Consider the following 15,856-nt stretch of genomic DNA (forward strand, 5'->3'; position numbering starts at 1 on the left):
TTGGGTAGTCACGTCTCCTGGGAAAGCTGGCATCATCTTTACCTGTCAATCAAAAGGTAACTCCCTCATCCCCATCCTGCCAACTACGTAAGTCCTCAGAGTAAAAGATTCTCTCCCTGCCTTTTTTTTGGCCACTTGGCCTCTGGCTGCCCTGCTCTTGCCACCCTTGCTTTTGCCACCCTTGCAGTTGCCACCCTTGCATTTGCTCTTGCATTAGAACTTAGCACTGACAAACTTTGTTTGCACGCTAGTAGGCTTGCTCATCTGTAATTTTTTACTGTGTTGGCAAGAAGAACCAAATTTCTGGGAGTTTCTCTCATAACTCTTTCTTTAGTAATGATTATCTTTCGAATTCATCCACTTTTCCCCATTCTTATTGCCACTTACATAGTGAAGGTGACTTGCATCTCTTGCTTGGATGATTGAAACCTCTCCTTCAAGCTTGCTTTCTTTTTTAAAAAACATTTTATTTATTTACTTTTAGAGAGATGGGAAGGAAAGGAGAAAGAGGAGAATAGAGTAACATCGATGTGCAAGAGAAACATCAGTTGATTGCCTCTTGCACACCCGCAACTGGGGACCTGACCCTAACCCAGGCATGGGCCCTCACTAGGAATTGAACTAATGACCTTTTGGTTCTCAGGCTGGCACTCAGTCCACTGGCCCACACTAGCCAGGGCATCTCTCAAACTTTCTTAGTCGATTTTGTTCTTTAAAGTGAGGTTGCAAATGCTTTCTAAATTCATACTCTTTTTAAACTTTAATCCTTTAATAACTCTCCAGAAGCCCTTATAGTCAAGTCCAAATTCTTTAATGACTTGTGATTTACTAGGCCCTTTGTAGTCTGACCACTCCCTACTTCTCATTATTCATCTTCTCCTCTTGACATTACCAGTTCCAGTTGAGTGACTTCTAGGACTTTGCTCTTACTCTAGGACAGTCTTCCTCCTCTCCTCAGTTTCCTCCTACACTGCCCTCCCACCCCTTTACCTGGGTGATGCTTATTCATTTTAAGGTCTCAAATGCCCCGTTCTGTGGGAATCTTCCCTAAACTTTCAAGATGGGGCGTTCTCTGTTTTCCCAGACCACATTGTATTTATCCCCACTTCAGTTCTTACCATATAGTGTTTGCTCACCAGCATCACCCTCTAAGGTAAACCCCATGAGAAGTTGAATGAATGGATATTTCAGTTCTACTCTGAACTAGCATTATGACCTTTGGTTAGTCTGTCATTCTTCCCGGGTCTCAATTTCTCTTCTGTAAAAGGAAATCATTTGGTTAAATGACTTCAAAGAGTTTTCAGCTTTAAACAGTTCTGACTTCCAAAATTAAATTTCTTTCCTAGGTCCATTTAATTTGCAGTTGCTACATTCGAAACAAAGCTCAGCTGATTTGCCTAATGAGACAATTAAAAAGTAAACAAGAAGCTTTATACTTTCTCCTTGAATAAGTGCCAGGTCTTTTGTTGCCATTTCCTTTTTGCTAAGGCCTGAGGCCATTTCTGAATATAAGCATATTGTTATTGCTCATGCACAAGGGCTTTTAAAATATCAAGGATTTGTTGTTTGCCAGGTTTCCTTTCCTCAGCACAAATTGAAGCACAATGTGCATGCTTTTCTCCTTTGCTACTTGTTGTTACATATTCCCTGTGCCCAGTAGCATTTGCCGTTCATGTGGGCTAATGGAACATCGTGATTCTGGGAGGGCAGCGCTCCACCACGGTGCTGCTGGTGAACTGGATTGCCATTTGAGATGCATTTCCTGTGGTGTTTGTATATGGCATTGGAATTACACTAATGTGCATGGGATTCTTCTTGACACTTTTCTGGAAGTTGCCAAAGTGGGGCACCAACAATGTAAGGTCAGCGTCTAGAAGTAGAGTGAAACACACACCCATACAGGCTTCACAGAGACAGCTTTTGCTTCCTACAGCCCAGATTACTTACATTTCCTTCCTTTTCATGCGTTGAAGTGCATTTTCTTCAAAGATAAAATGATCTTAGCTATGTTATCTGTGGAAAACCAAAATTTCAGTAGTGGATGAGTAAGTGGACATATTGTCTGTGATTGTATTGAACTGTTAGGAACACCTGAGGGATTATTTTGTTTATGTCACTAGGACAAAATAGTTTGGGGAGCTGTCACGTCACTTTCCTTATTCCTCACCTTCCTTATTCCTCGGGCCTGAATTTCGTCTGTTGCCAAGTGATGTTTGTTACTCTGTTACTGTGGGTAGCTGTGGGGGAGCGGGAGTCGTGTTGGACTTGAAGGCAGAATGCAGTTGGACTAGAATATTGTTCAGTTTACTCATTGTTCTGGGTCTTTAGGCAAAGCATTTCACCTTCTTTGTCAGAACAAACCTCTGTTTTTTCACTGGTAAATGGGAATACTAATAACCCAATTCATCAAAGGCTGAGGACTAAGTAAAGTCTGTGCACAAAGATTGTGTAAATCACAGATTGCTCAAACAGATTTTGGATGCATTGATATTGGAAAAACTTTGTATCTTCAAAAGTAAAAATTTTGTCTTGGTTAATGCTGTCCAATGGTAATGTTGGCTTACTGGCCTGTTCAAGTATCCTCTCTAATCTTGAGACTATATTCAGTGATGCTCTCTAACTGAAAGAGGGTATTGAATCTCTTCTTTTGGGCAATTCTTCTCATCCTGGGTGATATACTAGAGTATGAGTAGTTATCTCTTGCTGTGCAACATAGTAGCCCTAAACATTAACAGGTGGAAACACAGTCATTTATCGCCTCATAGTCGCTGTGGGTCAGGATTCTGGGTGAGGCCTAACCACGTGATTCTGGCTGGTGTCTCTCACGTGGCTACAATCAAAGTGTCTTCTGGGGCTGCAGGTATCACAAAGCTTGACTAGGGTTGTATCTGCTCACCTAAGCAGCTGTTGGCAGGCTTCAGAGGCTGTTTCCAAACTCGTTCCTGCAGAGGACCGACCACCTCACCTCGTGGTGTTGGTGAGAGACCACACCCATGGCAGAGCTACAGTCTTTTTATGATCAGCAGTGACTTACTATCACTTCTGCAATGTTCTGTTTCTTAGATGCAAATAAATAAGCCCTGCCCACACTCAAGGGAAGAGGGTGACCCAGGGTGTGACCACCAGGAGGTGGAAGTCATCAGGGCCATCTGGGAGGCGGCCTGCCACGGCCGTTGTGTGGTGAAGTGGAGTGGGGGTGGATTGACTTCCCAAGTCTAGTTTTGTAATCGGACTTGTAGTTAGTTATTTTTAATATCCTCAAGTGACAGTAGCATTTTGAACTTGTTGGAGCCTGTGCTAAAGCCATTGTGCTCTGCTTTGCAGTTCTGGTGTGATGAAGGCGCATAACTTTTGTTCAGCACCCTCAGCTGGGCCGTGGAGGTGGTCCTTTAGAGCCCGAAGCCTTCAGTGGTATTTTAGTAGTTTTCGAAGTGGTGTCAAAGGGAATAAAATGAAAATACCCTCAATGTAGCTTTTGTTTTTATAAGAATGTAATTGTACTTTTTATGGTACAATTATGTGTTTAAAAAATTTGCAAGGGGCTTGATAACTTGTAAGAACAATACTTTCTGGGCTATTATTTAGGCTTCTCGGAGATTCCACGTACGTGGTGTTATGGAGTGGGTTGTAGGTATCATTCTTTGATCAGATAAGTAATATCATGACCGTTTACTTCCTCTAAGGAAGATTTTTTAGGCACTTAAGAAATTACTGGTTTTTTAAATTCGGAGTAGTCTGCTGACTTATGTGGTATCATGTTATCTGTTAAAAGAGAACAAATTGTCTTAAAACTAAATTTTATTAAACTAAAATAAATGTAGACTTTTTTGTATTTCTCTGTCCATTTTCAAAACCAAAATGCCCTTTTGTAGAAAAGTAGCTCAGCAGAGAAGGAAAAAGAAAACACATGGGACAGGGAGTCAGTGTACCTGTGTTTTAGTCCTGACCTGACCTTGCCCTTAAATGTGTGTTTGACTGTGGGATGTTATCTTACCATTTCTGGCTTCAGCCTTCTCATAGAATGTTTTCTCCCAACTCTGAAATGCTGCTCACCTTCTCCCTCTCTAGGACAGTCTTGGGGGTAACAGTAAGACGGCAATGGTAGCCACCGTGAGTCCGGCAGCTGATAACTATGACGAGACCCTTTCAACTCTGCGGTATGCAGATCGCGCCAAGAACATCGTGAACCACGCTGTGGTGAACGAGGATCCTAACGCACGAATTATCCGGGATCTGAGGGAAGAAGTAGAGAAGCTCCGAGAGCAGCTGACCAAAGCAGAGGTACAAGGCACTGCCAAGCAATGCTTTATAGGTCGGAGAAAATCTAGTAAAGCTAGAACCTGAATATTCTTCCCCTTTAGCCGAAAGTGATGAGTAATTTGCTTAAGAAATTTGAATTTCCTGTAGGAAGAGAAATTTGAGATGAGTAATAAGTAAAGGAAGACAGATTGTCATGATTGGAATTTAGAGAGTTATTACAGGTATTAAAGGGTTGAGTGGGAGAAAAGAATAAAAAGAATTGAGAGAATGTTTTCTTCCACAGCATAGGCAGCAGACTAGAGAGAAGAGGTGTAATAGAACAAGGGAGAGTAAAAGAGACGTTTGAAAGAATATGTGGTTTATTTTTAGTGTAGAAAATGGTGGAGAGTGGGCACAGGCTACTTGGAAGAAGAATTAAATAGATTTTTGTATAATTTGTTCACTGGTTGGAGTCAGAATGGAAGTGTTAAGGAGGACTTGCACACCTTGATCTAGTTTTCCATGTTGTGGCTCAATTTGGTTTGTAGAAAATATATTTTATACTAGCAGTGCCCATCTATCTGTGGTATTCGCTTTCCACTACTCTTTGAACATTCTATTGTGGTATTTATGTTCCATTACTGAATTTGAAACCTACACAATTCTCACCTGCCACTGGATGCTCAGCCTCTTGTCAAAAGAGGAATAAAATATCAGAAGCATGATTCCTGCTTTCATTAGCCTTTCTGTTCCCACAGTTTGCCAGCACTGCGGGACCCTTTCCTGGGGCTGGGACTGCAGTCCTTTGTTTGTCGGACCCCGTTTTCTGGTCATCTGTTGGTAAAATACATGGTCCAACAATGATCCCAATCGTATTTTAGCCTGTTGAATTTTATCCTGTTTTTATAGTGATAATTTTCAAGTTCATCAGGAGACTTTGAAATTTTGTTTCCGTGTTCCCGATATTAATAACCTCAGCTAGTTTGCAACTTGTACAAATTTAGTCTGTAGGTACTTGAATTAATACCTGAAGTCATCAGTAAAGACTAGGGTGAATCACATATGACTTTCAATACATGACTGATTGGGACTTTAAAAATAAGCCCTCCATAACTTGAACTGTCAAAATGAAAAAATTGTCTTCCTTTCCAACGCATCTTGGATGGCTGGGTTTGTTCATGGGGCCCACACAGTGGGGTCACTGTGGGTCAGCGGCAGTCATTTATGTCTTAGGAAGATCAGAGACCTGAGAGGACATAGATTGTTCTTTTTGTTTTTCTGGGTTAATTCTTTCTTCAGTGTATTGTAGAGACAGTTCATGAAATAAACATTTTGCTTATAGGCAATGAAATCCCCAGAGCTAAAAGAGCGGCTGGAAGAATCCGAGAAGCTAATCCAGGAAATGACTGTGACCTGGGAGGAGAAATTAAGGACGACGGAGGAGATTGCCCAGGTTCGTGGTTCTTGACCTAGAGAGAAACCGCAGGGCAGTTTGCGCGGCAGTTCAGGTGGCGCGTCTGGTTCTTGTTAGTTTTTGCTTTGGAGATAGCAGGTCTAGCACCATTAAGGAGAATCTAGAGCTAAGGGTTTATACTTTACAAAGGTTTTGTGAAGGATAAAAAAGACGTAATTACGATGAATTGTTCATTATGTAGTAAATAATTTTTAGGGTCATAGAAAAGGTTTTTAATGAAATAGCTACTTTGTAGTCTCTGGCTCTGAACATCCAGTTATATTAAGTATTTTGTACACCTGGGGAAACTTACCCAAACCACAAAATTATTAGTACTAGATATTAGGCTATGAGATTTATGTTTCCATATGACAACTCAGTAAATGTAATATGAAATTCCTAAATCTGAGGTAACTGTCTCTCGTTTTTTAAATATTAATATAGGGAGAGTTATGAGATGTTAGGGTGGGAACATTAACGTTTGGAGAAAAGCCGTAATGTCCAACTTGGTCATAAAGGACTTCCACTGTGGCCTCCCTGTCAGGTGCTGCAGGCAGCCTCTGCTCTCGACCTGTGTGTGGCGATGCGCAGCCCAGTGCCCCTTCCAGCAGTCTAGTCTGTGTGTGATCGGTCACCTCTAACTGTAGCTATTTAATAGAAGTCTTTTATTCTTTTATTTCTGCTCATTGGCCTTAGTTTGTTCTTCCAAATAATAACAGCCAATATTTATTGCTTACACACCTGAGTTGGGGCCTAGGCTGAGCACTTTTAAGTGTAGTAAAAAAAGTGCCTCAAGAGGAAGAAAGGCTCATGTCCTTATGAAAATGGTACTTGAATGCATATGCAAGTTTTGTCTTGATAAATTTATAAGACCAATGCTTTGAGTGCTCACTGTGTGTTATGCAGTGTACTAGGAAGCCACAATGGATAGATGGGACTCGTGCCCGCATAGAGAAATGGGCAAGTTAACCGTTACCACGTGTGAGAACTAGTATGCTCCAGCTAGAAAATACAGGGTGTACAACCTCTTAAGCTAAAGAGAGCATTCTCGGCTCTTTCAGGGACCTGGACAATGTCCCATGTGACTGTAGCATGGGTTTTGCAAGCAGGAATGACACGATGTGCAGATGAGAATAAATTAAATGGGTCTGAGTGGAGGGCCTGGTGCACGCACTCTGTTGGGGGAGTTTGGCTTTCATCCTGGCTGGGGAGTCACTGAGGTACCAAACAGGAGAGTGTATTGAGAACTTGGCTCCTCAGAAACATTACAGTAGAGTAAAACAAGTGTACATTTGTTCACATGTACAGAATTAAATGATTGAAAGATGAATTCAAGATGTTAGATATTTTCAAGAATGGAAATTGAGGGCTCAGTAGTATACTTGGTAGTTATTTATAGTGGCTTTATTTTTCAAAATGAAAAAGTATTCATCAACAAAATAACATTATATAGTTTGGAAAGAAAAAGGTAATAATCTATAATACTGTAACATAACATATTTACTAACATATTTGAATTATAAAGTTATTCAATAATTATTCTAACATAAGACCTTTCATATCTCCCTGTGTCGATAGCTGTGGGGTTAATACTTCTCCACTGCATTTACAGGAGCGACAGAAACAACTGGAGAGCCTTGGAATATCTCTTCAATCTTCTGGAATTAAAGTTGGGGATGATAAGTGTTTCCTTGTTAATCTGAATGCTGATCCTGCTTTGAATGAACTTCTGGTTTACTATTTAAAGGTGAAGTAATGGGCTTTGCTGTATTTCCTGCCATGAAATAGAACAGTGTTTCACAGCATTTTTTTTTAGAACTTAGACAACCACATTTATTCAAAATAATGAATTAGCCAATTGTTTTCCTTTGAATAAGCTTAAGTATAGAAAAATCTTGGGTTTCTGGAGTAGTTTCTCTTTTTAGTTTTTGAGTATGTTGTTCAACCTTGTAATATAAAAAATGATATTCTGACATTATTTCTAACAAATTAAGTAGCTTAACTACTATTGTTAAATGTAATTTATACCAGGGACTTAAGTAGATAACTTTAAAGCTTAAGGAATGACTTTTAAAACTGACTCATTAGTAGACTAAAGCTGTTACGGTTTATATGAAACCTGCCTTTTTTTATGTGGTTTGTTGGCTCCTAAGAGGAAATGTTTAAAGACAGTCGTTTGTACGACCACTTGATGTGAAATTTGTATTTCTACTAACTCTTAGGAAAATTTAAAAACTTGGATTATCAAATTATAAAAAAAGAATGGGCTCTAGCTGGTGTTGAGTGCCTGAAGGGTCACAGGTTCAATTCCCAGTCAGGGCACATGCCTGGGTTGCAGGCCATGTCCCCATAGGGGATGCACAAGAGGCAACCACATGTTGTTTCCCTCTCTCCTTCTCTACTTATCCCTCTAAAAATAAATAAATAAAATCTTTAAAAAAATAAAAAAGAGGATCTTTTAAAATTTTTTTTAAAAGACCGGGAGGGTCAGAGTGTAGAAAAGGAAAATAACAAATACTGATAGACACTGAAAGCTATAACTAGTAGGTTATAGGAAGATGAGAGAAAAATTTATAAATCCTGAGACTACCTAAATTATGAGGTGCTACCCGAAACTTTTTACCAAGCTCAGAGCACCAATGAATTATATAATGGACTATATGATTTTAATGGGAGGTTAATAAATGTTAGGAGGAAATTTCCCCCCCTCATGCTCTATGTGGTTTAACTAAGGTGACAAGGAAAGTAAAGATAACGAGCTGGTAAAGTTGGAAACTGCTTTAAAATTAGAGAATTGTGTGATTTCATTTTTAAAGAGATTAAAGAATTCATGACTCATTGGCTAGTTTCCCAGTTTTTGTCAAAGGTATCTGGCATAGTTGCATGGTGTAATTTTGAACAGCATGTTTTATTATCCTGTGAGTTAAATTGTGTCTTTGATACTTACCGTCGTGTGCACTCCCAGGTACTGAGAGCAGGAGGGAGTTGCCCTGTGTTTCTAGTCCGTATCACCGTGTAACGGATGCTCAGTCTCAGGTCCTTTGCCCTCCTCTGCAGATGCTGCCTCTATACATGGGAGTCTCCTCTGGCTACCTCACAGAGTTCCGGTTAGGGTTAAAGGAGATTGTACATATAGAAGCACTGTATACACCGAAGCACTGTACAGATATAAAATGATCCACATACCATATTCATATTTGATATTCTCTGTGGTACCTTATGTGCGTTGTTCTTATCTGTTGAAAAATATGTATCATCACATTACTTAATGTGCTTCTAGACGATGTTGGCAGCATTTTGTGTTAGAAGTTTAGCTGCAGATATTTACATGCTTTAGGAGAGGTGCAGTGTTAGAATAGGACTTAAATATCCTGCCCCTTTTGTTTCTCAGAACTATGAATTCTTTCTCTTTCTGATATGGCAAATTTCAAATTGGAACACACAAACACAGACACCCAACAAGAGAAAATCTGATTCATATTTGTCCCTTAACTAAAAAGTTAAACAAAGAAACTATTTAAAGACATTTGGAGGGGAGTCAAAATATTTCTGGTCATATTGTGTGGAGGTGTCAGGCTTCTGTTTCGGACCGTGTGGTCAGCTCCGCTCTGGCTGAATTTGAGGCAGTGTTGGTTTCTTCACTGCCCCAGCTAACCCCGTGACAGGAGTGTATTCCTGACCAAGCACATTCAGAAGGATGATCTCAGTGCAAGAACAGCTCTTGCTTCAGTAAAGCTGTATCATGATGTGGGATGAGGAATTTGGAGGCTGAGCATTTTGTAGTTTTTCTTTTTTTGCTTTCAAATTTTTAAGTCAGTTGAGATGCTGGGCAGATGACTTCACATCACTGGGTGACTTTTGGCACCCCATTTGTAAAGTGAGAGCACTGGATTAAACTATCTGTGATGTTCTTTCTAGTTCCAAGTTGTATGCAAGCTGGATTCATCCAGAACAGAATCCTCCATTTGTTTGTTCTGTCTAGAGCTGGCAGCGGTAAGGTTTGGTGGCCAAACCATAGATAGAACATAAGTCACAAGATAATTTCGGAACTTATTTGCATGTACAGGCAGTCCTTGCTTTGCACAGTTCTGATATACACAAATTCTAGTCCCAGGAGTTAGTAAATAACGTTGATCCTGCTGCCAGTAGTGGGAGTCTAGCTGCGCAGCCAGAGGAGCGCAGTGAAGGTGAACTTACTGAGGTGAAGAATGAAAGTGGTTGTGATGATAAGGATGAAGATGTCTCAAGACAACACTCAGATAAGGAACTCTTGTAGATATTTTGCAACATTGAAAGCACAAAAGATAGAGTGATAGAAGCTTAGAAAGGAGTATGATGGTTTGCCAAGGCATGGAAAATAATCTCATTCCTTGTTATGCTGTGTGTGCAGAAGATGGCCAGCACTGTTCAGACAACTCTGGATAAACTTTAACAAAGAAATTAGATGCTTCAGATATCAGTGTTTCTCATGTTCTAAATTACAGCATACTAAATAAACATGCTTTACTGTTTTTCATCTCCCTCTACATTATAACAATAAGAGAATTCTTAATGTTTTCACAGACACTTTAAAAGGTCACAAAATAATTGCAGGTTTTCCCATTGCTTATTAAGATCTCCTTGCACAATTATTTTTATGGGCCTGCCCTCTCTCCTGCAAAGCAAGTCTGCCTGGAGCTGTGAGGTGGATGTGGAGGTTCATCCCAGTGGGAGCCAAGCTTCCAGAGGGAAGAGCTGCACCCTTTACCTTAGAAACACTGTGGTAGTGAAACACTTTTTTCCCTAAAAAGTTCTATAAAAACATATTGGAAAAAAGAACGGGTGGGAAGTTAGCATCCAAATTCAAACACACAGATGATCACAGTTAACATTTGGTATTTTTCTGATTAGTTACTCCTAAGCTTATGATTGCCTTGTACCTTCATAGAATTTATTTACTGATTAGTTACTGATAAACCTCCATACCAACCTGTGATAAGTTAATGTTTTTTCTTCGCTATTTTTATTGCAGTGTTTAGAGCACTATAGGAACCATCAAAAAGCTTATTGTTTAACTTGTTTAAATATCAAGGAGTAAGGCCTTGGCAGAGCTTTTGGAACGTCATATTTGAAATTCCAGCAAATCATCATCCAGATTAGGATAGATTATAGCCTCACATGAGAGGTTTAAGTCATCGTTTATAGTGTGGGCTCTGTAACTGGGATCTTGTCTGTCTTCTGTCATGGCTCAGTGCTTACCTCAGAATAGGTGCTCAGTATATTTGTTGAAAAACAGAATTTTTTCTTCTAAAATTTGAATTAGACAATTATGTGTTTGAGTTACTCTCTTACCTCTGATAATTTTTAATTCAGTCTACCAGCAGATATTTAGCATCCGCCGTGTGCTGTGTACAGCGCTCACTGTCGGAGAAGATGAGGGCATCCGTATAGGCCGCCGTCTGAGAACACTCCTGCAGTAGGTAGTGTCGACCTGAGAAACCTCCAGACTGGAGAGGATTTTTATGAGTTTGTTTGAGCCAAGCAGATGACACGCCTGGAGGCAAGATCTCCAGGGCTCCCCAGAATGACAGTTTTGAAATTTCTTTTATACATTGGAATGAAGATTATGTGAAGGTGGGAGAAGGCAAGGTACAGGATAGTTAAGATGACTCGCTCCCTCTGAGGGATCTGACAAAAAGATTTCCCTGGCATTTCAAAGGCGTGTTAATGTAGATGCACAAAAACAATGGGCAGGGCTGGCTTCGGGGCGAAGAGAAATAAGCCTTTTTTATAGGCCTGGAGTGGCTACCCTCCATGGCCTGCTCAGCTAGGAATCCTGTGATCAGACCAGCCTGTGAGGTTACTTTTGGTCAGGTTTATCGTAGAACCGCGTTTTCGTCCACAGTAGTAAACTGAGGTACTAAGTGTTGTCAGGGCCCAGAGGAGGGAGAGGTCAGTGTTGGCTGATGGCGAACCTTCAAGTAGAAGATGAAATTAGAAGTGCAGGGTCCGGCACAAATAACTCCCCTATTTTATTTTAAATATTTTATTACAAAAGCATAAGCATGTAATTCTGTAACAACAGTGTCATGCTCAAGCACACCATATGACATTTTAGGTGAAATGTTCAAATTAAAACTATAAATTATTATGCCCATGTTATTACCCTACCAGTCACATTCAAGCAGGCCTTACTTCTGCCAGACCCTGTAGTTGTTGAAAGATATTTCATGTTTAGGTAAGGGAGGAGACATTTCATACAAAGAGAACAGGAATAAGGGCCAAAGACTGGGAATGAACCTGTCTGAAATCTTGGGGTGGCATATTAGGAGTTGGTTCTACAGTCAAGCTCCAATCTAGGCTCTAGTTCAAGGCTGTTCTCCACTTGTACCCTCAGGACAAAAAAGGATTCCAAAGGCACAGTTAGAAATTCTGCTAGAATTTCTCAGGGGAGGAGGAAAGTGATTATATGTAGAAATGGCCTCAGGTGAGTGCTGTGGGGCTCTTTCCTGTTTTTAGGTGATCTTGGGCCCTTTTTCTCTTTGGATTCTTTTTTCTTTTTTTAGGGAAGAGGGAACCCAAGTGGGGAATGGAGATAGGCGTGGAATAGATTCTGTTACTGAATGTCATAAAAGCATCACTCCGTAGTTTAAACCGGGTCAAGCCCTGTTCTCCAGGCTAGGAAGGAATGCAATTGGCCAGGAAGCTTCAGTGAGCAGTAGACATTTACCTGGAATGTCCTCTGTATTATACACATACCCTGAGGATTGAACAGGATATCACAGGGTGCTTCTGGATCCCACCTCTTTGTTTCCCTGGAAACACCACTGCAGTGTTGTTGAGAGAAGAAACCCCCAGAAAGGGGGAAGTGAAAATTCGTGGGAAGAGGCCTTTTTATGAGATAGAGATGACAGATGAGATGGGAAGAATTGGAACCCAGAGTAAAGTTAGTTGTATTATGTGTAAAGAAGAGAAGAGAATCATCTTCCTTTGAGTCTGAAAAGAAAGCCAAGGGAAATGATGGTTCATTTATTTTTCTTTTCTATTTTTTAATGCCTTTAAGTGCGGAGCCTGTGTTAAGTGCTTGGATTACAGTGGGGGTGGGTACGACTGTTCTGTCTTCTCATAGAGTTTCCGTGTTCGCTGCGGAGATGGCAGAGTATGTCATCTCTGACCCAGTCAGAGCTACATCAGGAATTCAAATAGAAAAGTGATAGGGTGGCTATTTCTGATTGTCAGTTCAGGATATGCCTCTCTGAGAGTGTGCCCGCAAAAGCTGAGATGGAATTGGTAAGACACCACCAGGGTCAAGATCAGAAGAACATTTCAGACAGAAAAAACAGTGTACTCAAAGAACAGGTAAAAGGCCAATGTGGCTGGGTATTGCTCCAGGAGAGGGAGGGGTAGGAGCACGCAGATTGGAGTGTTTTGTAAACTTGGTAAGAATTTGGACTTCATTAGACCTTCAAAGGGAAGCCATAGACAGAGGGTTTTAAATAGGGGAATCACATGATCAGCTGTTATGATGGGAGTGGAAGGGACTGGGAGAGTGGGAGTGAAAGAATAGTGGGCAGCTCCCATGTTCACCCAGGCAAGAGACTGGGATGTGTGGTGGTAGAAGTGGGGAAAAATGAGCCGATCTCTTACATGTTTTGGAGGGGGAGTCTGTAAGGATTTTCCTGATTGACCTGGGGCTGGGGGAGACTCCTCAGGGGTAGAGAGGACTTGAAGACAGCGGTTAAGCTTTTTAGTTGACCAACTAGCTGCTGTCAGTGCCATTATTGCTGGGGAGACAAATAGTCATTGGGTCAGTGGTGGGGTTTGGGGGTGAGAGCAATTCTGCTCTGGCCTTTTCACTTTGAAATATCTTTAGACATCCAGGTTGTTCCTGGTAGGCAAGAGATAGTGGTGATTGAGACGAGGGTAGTAGAAGTAGAGGTAGGAAAATAATGCAGCCCAAGTCTGTCATTCCTGGTTGGTGATTTAATTGAAATGTAGGCAGTATTTAAAGCTCATGAGATCTTTAAAGCTCATGGGACTGGATGGGATCACTGTGGTCAGGAGTCAGCAGCCTAGGCCAGATCTGGCTTCCTGCTAGTTTTTATACATCCCAGCAGCTATGGATGGTTTTTACATTGTTTAAATGGTTGAAAAAAATCAAATGAATCTTAATATTTCCAGCACATGAACATGATATAAAGTACAAATTTAAGTGCTCATAAATCAGGTTTTATTGGAAAGTAGCCGCTCTTACTCATTTGGGTATTGTCTGGCTGCTTTCACACTATAAGGACAGAGCTGAGTATTGTGTGTGATTCACAAAGCCTAAAGTTCCCTAGGACACATCCAGATCTTGTTAACACTTAATTATGACAGGCGGTCAAATGTGGAAGCTCGGAAGAGGGAGCTTGATTTTTACATCAGTTTTCTCAGCAACTTGCCAAAAAGTGACACTGGTGATGGAGGCGCATAGAATTGAGTGATTGGGTGGGTGGTTTACAGTAACAAGAACACATCTATTGTATCTTTTCTGAGGTTTAGGGAGACCATGTGATTCACAAAATAATTTTAGTCTTTTCAAATTCTTTGTGTTTGAATAATGTTTTATATTTGTATTTCACTTACCTTGATTGAGACCAGGTAAGTGATTTGCAGCGTTAGCAACTGCAGTTTTCAGACCCATAGCTTCGATCTGTCATTGACATGTGTCATGGCCCTGGGAGTGGTATAAAGTACTTGGAATCAAGATTGCAATAGAAAATAATGATTATAATATAGACATTACAGTAAAACTGTAGTTTTCGGTTTAAATGGTATAACTCAACTTGGTGCATTATTCCTTAAAGGAAATAGAATTTGTAGAATGAGTTTCAGAGAAAGCCAGAAAGTCCCCACGCTGTTCCATCTGCTTTTAAAATCTCTTAGCTAAGGTAGTGGATCAGTGTAATGGGGCTCAGAGTAGATGATTTCACTTTGTGTGCATGTTAGAGTGTAGTACTAACCAGTGAATTTGATTCCTTTGTAGGAGCATACATTGATAGGCTCAGCAAATTCCCAGGATATCCAGCTGTGTGGAATGGGAATTCTTCCTGAACACTGTATTATAGACATCGCGCCAGAGGGCCAGGTCATACTGACTCCTCAAAAGAACACCAGGTAATGTATTTTAATTGGTGTTAATGTCACAATAATGTTTAAGAGGAAAAAAGTATACCAGTTGCAGATGGTATACAGGACATTTGACTTTAGTTTGCTTTTTAAAAATGTTTTAGTTATTGATTTTTTAGAGAGAGAGAGAAACATCGATTTGTTCCACTCATTTATGCGTTTGTTGGTTGCTTCCTGTGTGTGCCCTGAGCAGGGATTTGTATGTGCCCTGACCAGGGATTTGTCTGTGTCCGGAGCAGGGATTTGTATGTGCCCTGAGCAGGGATTTGTCTGTGTCCTGAGCAGGGATTTGTATGTGCCCTGAGCAGGGATTTGTCTGGGCCCTAACCGCAGTCTTGGCATGCTGGGATGGCACTCTAACAATTGAGCCCCCCGGCCAGGGCTTGGTTTGCTTTTCAGTTCATTTAGTGAGGATAGCCAGTTAGTTAGTTTCCTGTTAACTTTTTAATATCTCTTAAACCCATTTCTTCCTTTCTATACCCACTGCCGCAGCCTTATTTAAATAAGGCCCTCGTCAGATGAGTGGGGCTGGACCCCCTGCCAGCACCCTCGTCTTTTTCTTGTGTTATACACCATACAGCCACATGGCTTTCTACTATTTTCCATACAAAATTTCTTACATCCCTCCTGTTTTTCTCCTGTATCTCTGCCTCTGCCATTTCTTTAGCCAGCTAACTCCTCTCTGACCTTCAAGGGTTACCTCTGTCATTATCTATTTTAGGGAATTCCCTGTTTGGTCTAAATTAAGGGCCCCCCACTACATATTCCCAGTGCACCTTATGCTTCCTGTCACATTCTATATTGTATTCTTATGGGCTGTTGATCTTTATTACCCCTTTGGACTTAGCTCCTTGAGGACAAGGACCTTTTTTATTTTTGCATTCTTTATCTTTAGCACTTAGTCTAAAGCTAGTATATATGTAAGTGCTCAGTAAGTAATGAATGAGCGAAGAGGCATAATGTGATTTAATTAAATATTTGTTAATTTGTTTTCTTAAGCTATAAAACTGTTACTGC

General features: G+C 40.6%; 1 protein-coding gene across 2 annotated transcripts in view; it reads left to right on the forward strand.

Moving 5' to 3' along the window:
• The window catches only part of KIF13B (kinesin family member 13B), a 175,865-nt gene that overhangs the window by 79,117 nt on the left and 80,892 nt on the right, over positions 1–15,856 (forward strand). For both annotated transcript variants that reach the window (XM_037042195.1, XM_037042196.1), the window contains exons 11-14: positions 4,069–4,281; positions 5,582–5,692; positions 7,305–7,439; positions 14,697–14,827. In XM_037042195.1, coding sequence (XP_036898090.1) covers positions 4,069–4,281; positions 5,582–5,692; positions 7,305–7,439; positions 14,697–14,827 — 590 coding nt within the window. The remainder of the gene's footprint in view (positions 1–4,068; positions 4,282–5,581; positions 5,693–7,304; positions 7,440–14,696; positions 14,828–15,856) is intronic.

Source organism: Sturnira hondurensis, unplaced genomic scaffold (assembly GCF_014824575.4).
Source record: "Sturnira hondurensis isolate 20B ecotype Veracruz unplaced genomic scaffold, ASM1482457v3 Scaffold0003693, whole genome shotgun sequence".
Lineage (NCBI taxonomy): Eukaryota > Metazoa > Chordata > Mammalia > Chiroptera > Phyllostomidae > Sturnira > Sturnira hondurensis.